The 5,000-nt window shown below is 28.8% G+C and overlaps 2 protein-coding genes across 5 annotated transcripts in view; both read right to left on the reverse strand.

Annotated features, from left to right (window-relative positions):
- Positions 1–5,000, reverse strand: part of LOC149894193 (mitogen-activated protein kinase kinase kinase 2-like) — a 162,605-nt gene that overhangs the window by 59,822 nt on the left and 97,783 nt on the right. The window lies entirely within an intron of this gene.
- Positions 987–4,544, reverse strand: LOC149894197 (uncharacterized). Of its 2 annotated transcripts, XM_090076794.1 has the most exons (4): positions 4,224–4,544; positions 3,344–3,820; positions 1,613–1,660; positions 987–1,501 (listed from the first exon to the last, which is right to left on the reverse strand). In XM_090076794.1, exons 2-4 carry the CDS (start codon positions 3,759–3,761, stop codon positions 1,347–1,349), a joined length of 621 nt encoding a protein of 206 aa, XP_089932920.1. In that variant the 5' UTR covers positions 3,762–3,820; positions 4,224–4,544; the 3' UTR covers positions 987–1,346. The 2 variants fall into 2 exon arrangements, with proteins under 2 accessions (XP_089932920.1, XP_089932921.1); XM_090076795.1 differs by lacking the exons at positions 987–1,501; positions 1,613–1,660 and adding an exon at positions 2,053–2,976.

Raw genomic sequence — 5,000 nt, forward strand, 5'->3', positions numbered from 1 at the left:
ATTCAACTAATATCCGCCCCTTCTTACAAACAAATAAACAAAACTTTTGCCTAAAGAAAAAATAATCTCTTAAAAAAAGATTTTACAAAAAAAATAGAGAAAAAAAGTTTTTTTGCATTTTTTAATTATAAAAAATCTTCTCAATAAAATATCCAATATAAAATGTGGATATTTTTTATAATTAAAAAACAATTATGATTTAGGCTATATTTTGAAAAATATTTTAAATAAATGATATAATAAGAATAAGGATATTCTTAATATATCATTGAATAAATTACGCATGTTGTTTACAAAAAATAACTTATGTAAAATTATCACAGATTTATGCGCAATGCGGGACGCGGATACGGGTTTTTTATAATTCAATAGGAGTATTTCTCCCCTACACTCGATTCATCTAAAACTACCTCCAATATTATCTCTGGAAACTAGTAAAATCGCTATATCTAAAACTACCTCCAATATTATCTCATTTGCTAAACAAATCGCTTCTTGTTTGACCTGCTTGCAACACGGCAGAAAAATTGCATCTTTCTATATTTTTAATGAAATTGTTGTGAGGGTCATCTCGTGAAATATTGCTGTTAAAAAAGGTTATAAAAAAAAAAAAAAGGTTATAACAATAATAATTAATGATAAAAATAATATTTCATTACAGATAGGTTAATAATTGTGTAATAAAAAGTTACTGATTAAAAGATGTATTCTTTTCCGAACGTGTCATGTTTTTTTTTTCACTGAATAAAATAATGTCGATTAATAATACCAATAAAATCTTAAATTCAGCGGATCAGAGATGTGTCTCAGATGATGAGATGATCAGAAATTGTGATCAGTGGATCAAATATGAATTGAACTGTTGAGATTTTAATAGTATTTAAGACTTTTTGTAAGATTATAATTTTAAAATACTAATACAGACGAATAATAAAGAGATACAGTTAGTTTTGAATTGGCAATTCCCTTTTACAACAAAGATCAGCTTTTGCAATTATAATGAAGTCATCTTAAAACTTCAAATTTACTTCATAAATAAATTTTCTTACAGTTAAAATTTTACTAAAATAATGTCTATTTGAGCAATACTATTACTAAACGCCCTTCTCCTAAACATTTTAATGATATCTTTTGGTAAGATAAACAATGTAAGTGAGTTGATTTTCTTGCGAAGATATTTGCTTCATCTTCTCATCATTCCCATAGAGACACATTGCCTTATTTACCCGTGTGAGCATAGTCAATAAATCTTCTTTTTCAGAGTGTTCTTTAAATATTGAAAGTAGGCAAGCAATAAACCAAGAACCAACTGTGTTTGTTTGATTGTATTTTTTATGGGGATGATTTCAATATGAGAATGCTTTTTTATTCTCTGTGGTTGAGTGCGCTACAAGTGTATTTGTATAGGGTAGCAATAATTTGGTACCAGTATCATGTGAAAGAGGTACGGGAAAATTTCGTGTAGGCACCTTTCCTTCATCAATCTCAGTACCACGACATGCTTGTATGAAAAAAAGTTTTGGTGTTTGAACTTTAATTTTACTTTGTTTGCCGCAGAATATTTCAATGATTTCATTTATTGATATTACTTCATTATCAGAACAGATTATACCTGTTTCATTACCATGACTTGATATCAGCACCGCGATGCAGTCGTAACCTAAATATATATATATATATATATATATATATATATATATATATATATATATATATATATATATATATATATATATATATAATCTTTTAAATAAAACTATATTTATTTATTTTAGTTTAGATTTCGTTAATAATATAATTTTTTAATTAATATTTATTAGATGGTTTCAACTCGTATCATTTTTCACCCACTTATAATGTTTGCTCATTTATTGCGGACAAGGATCAACACTAGAAATAGATTACATCAATCACTTTACTATTTATTTATTTTGTTTAAATTTATTATTGTTAAATATTTTTTGATAAATAAAAATGCGGCGAAGAATTTTTAGTTACTGTTGAGTTCTCGCGTTAATTTTTAATCAGATTTTTTCGTCTAAAAAAATTTTTTTTTTTTTCAAAAGTTTTGTTTTATAATAAAATTACTTTTCAGTACTAATAAAATGCCAAAATATCAATAAATGACAGAAATCGCATCATTGTTTTACATGAAGAGGGCTATAGTCAAGTTAAAATAGCCAAACGTGTGAATTGTTCACGAGCCTCAGTTCAAAAAATAGTTAAAAAATATAATGAAACTGGTGATGTAGTGGATAAAAAGAGGTCTGGTCGTCCCAAGAAGTTAAGCCTATGTGATGAACAGTTTTTAAAAATAACAGCGCCACGAAATCGCAAGAAAGTAAGCGCAGTACTCGTTCAAGATCTTAAAAGAGCTAGTAGAACTTTAGTACATGCATCTACTGTGCGACGATCTCTAATAAAATCTGGATTAAAAGGCTGTGTAGCTATTAAAAAACCTTTACTACGCAAAGGTAATAAAGAAAAAAGATTAAAGTTTGCCAGAGAGCACAAAGAGCGGCAGAAAAATTAATGGGACAAGGTATTGTTTACAGACGAATCTAAATTTCAAAAATTTGGGACGAATAGACGTCAGTATGTTAGGCGAAGAAAGGGAGAGACATTGAAAGAGCCATGTCTAGCATCAACTATCAAACATGGTGGGGGGAATATTCAAGTTTGGGGGTGTATTTCAATAAAAGGGGTAGGGGACATTGTTAGAATAACAAAAAAGCTTACAGGTGAAAAATATAAAAATATTTTACATAATCATACTGTGCCTTCTGGACGACAACTGATCGGGGATTATTTTATCCTACAACAGGATAACGATCCCAAACATACTTGCAAATTAGTTAAAACTTGTTTGTCAAATCTGGAAGAGGAGGGAGTGCTTAAAACCATGCCTTGGCCTCCAAGATGTTATTGTAAATAATGCTTGGCTCAAAGATGTTATTGTAAATAATGGTGGTCACACTAAATATTAATTAAGTCTCTATATATAGTTATAAATTTAAATGTTTTTAATAAAACTTGTATTATATTACACATTTTAATAAAAAATATGTTTGTACATATATCTTTGTTTTAATTTCATTTTGTTTGACATTTTATCTTGAATATATAAAAATTCTCTTAGGTACTACTTTCTTTTGCACAGTAATATATATATATATTTTTTATATATATAATATATATATATATATATATTATATATTTTTATATATATAATATATATATATATATATATATATATATATATATATATATATATATATATATATATATATATATATATATATATGTATTATATATGTAAAAAGAGATATTATGTTAATATTACCTTGTATCTTTTCATTTGAAACAATTCTACAGCATTCGGTAATTACTTTATCTCTAGTGCAATCTGTAAATGATTCAGTAGAAAAGTTACAACCATTAAAGAATTCAATAAATTCTTCTGCATCTTTATGGGCTGTAGGACGCGGTACACAACTACCGTCAAAATTTACACAGTTAATAGCAACCAAAAAACCGTTTTCTACGCGATATGTCAAGTCATCGGCATTACATACAGAATAATTTGTTTCTATTGATTTCGAGCAAGGTCGATTACACGTGGACGCAGAAAAACTGTCTTGTGACAACTTCGTACGGTTATAAGTTTCTTGCTCGGAAAGTGGCTTATAGGACTGTTTAAAGGGTTTTTCCTGTTGCTTTAAAACCAAAGAATCATACATGATGTAATTTTCTAAGGCCATGGCGAAAGTAGAAATTTCCCTGAAGTTTGTTTTAGATAACTCCTGAAGACCTTTTTTAGCTATAGAAAAAAAAGTATTTTGTAAGTATTAGCATGCAAACTTTGCAAACAAATAAAAATATACCACATGGCTAATCTCCAGAACCAGGTACTTTAACATCTCCTTACATGGAAGTGGATGTTAAAATGCCAGGCGTTACCTAGCAACTTGACATCCACTTCTACGGATAGATAAAAGAACGAGGAAAAAGCGATTTCTAATTAAAGCATAAGTTTTATTAACATTAAAGCTTCATTTTTACGGTAAATTACACTTATACTTTTATAACTTTGTTTTATACTTGGTGTGCGATTTTAGTTAAATATTCTTTTTCGAAAACAAACAAAAAAAAAAAGAGCCATGCAAATAAAGTAAAACTTCATTAACGCATTAACTGTTTTTACTTATGATTACGTCACTTACCAATGTGACTTGTGCAAAGTTTGAATGATTTGACTACAACAACGCAGCAATACTATGAAACCTCAAATTTATCACTCGTGAAAACCTCTCGTTACAACTGAAACTGAAACCGTAAGCGTCTAAATATACAGCCTCAATCTTCGATCGGTCATTACATCGTCTGAATTAATGTTTATTTGCTTTGCTGAGGTGAATATATATAAAAAAAAGTATTCCAAATATTTGATTTGCGCATTTACATTAATCTTTGTGTTTTTCTCTTCCAGAATCAAAATACGTGTTTTTTTTAATTTGTAACGTCCATTGTACGCCAAATGTATTAACTAAAGATATTACGTCAATTTGCATCAATGAGGTAAACTTAAAAGTCAAAACGTAAGCAAACAAACTATGTTGTTGACAACAGACAGGAAATTTTCTCAAAGCGGAGGAAATACCTAAATTATTGCGTAAAGTATTGTTTTTAACGTTGTTTATGGTAGATATTTTTAAACTTATTCGCTGTTTGAAAATGTAGCAAAAAGCAAGTTGATAAAAACTGAACAATTTTACCCAATTAAATAAAGATTTGCACTATTCAGGTCAATTAGCTGGGTAAATTACCGGGTAATTTTCTTGATCTAGGTGAATTCCATTCATGTAAAATACGATATCGTAAGGAAAACTTTACCGCTGGAAACTACCTGAAAAAAACCTAGGTAAACTTTCCTTTCAACTGCAAAAGTAAGCAACGATGGGCGCTACTGCAGTTTCTCCCCCCCCCCCCCCTCCTTTTTT

The sequence above is a fragment of the Hydra viridissima genome, unplaced genomic scaffold (assembly GCF_058129835.1).
Source record: "Hydra viridissima isolate aposymbiotic clone 2 unplaced genomic scaffold, HvirCarnegie_v1 scaffold_1, whole genome shotgun sequence".
In the NCBI taxonomy this organism is placed as follows: Eukaryota; Metazoa; Cnidaria; class Hydrozoa; order Anthoathecata; family Hydridae; genus Hydra; species Hydra viridissima.

Bases quoted from the DNA above. Each gene is read 5' to 3' on its own strand.
- LOC149894197 (XM_090076794.1), bottom strand. From the start codon at position 3,761: ATGGCCTTAGAAAATTACATCATGTATGATTCTTTGGTTTTAAAGCAA. The intron at 1,661-3,343 runs GTAATATTAACA...ATATATATTTAG, and splicing joins TTCAAATGAAAAGATACAAG to GTTACGACTGCATCGCGGTG. The intron at 1,502-1,612 runs GTATAATCTGTT...TTTTCATACAAG, and splicing joins AAGTCATGGTAATGAAACAG to CATGTCGTGGTACTGAGATT.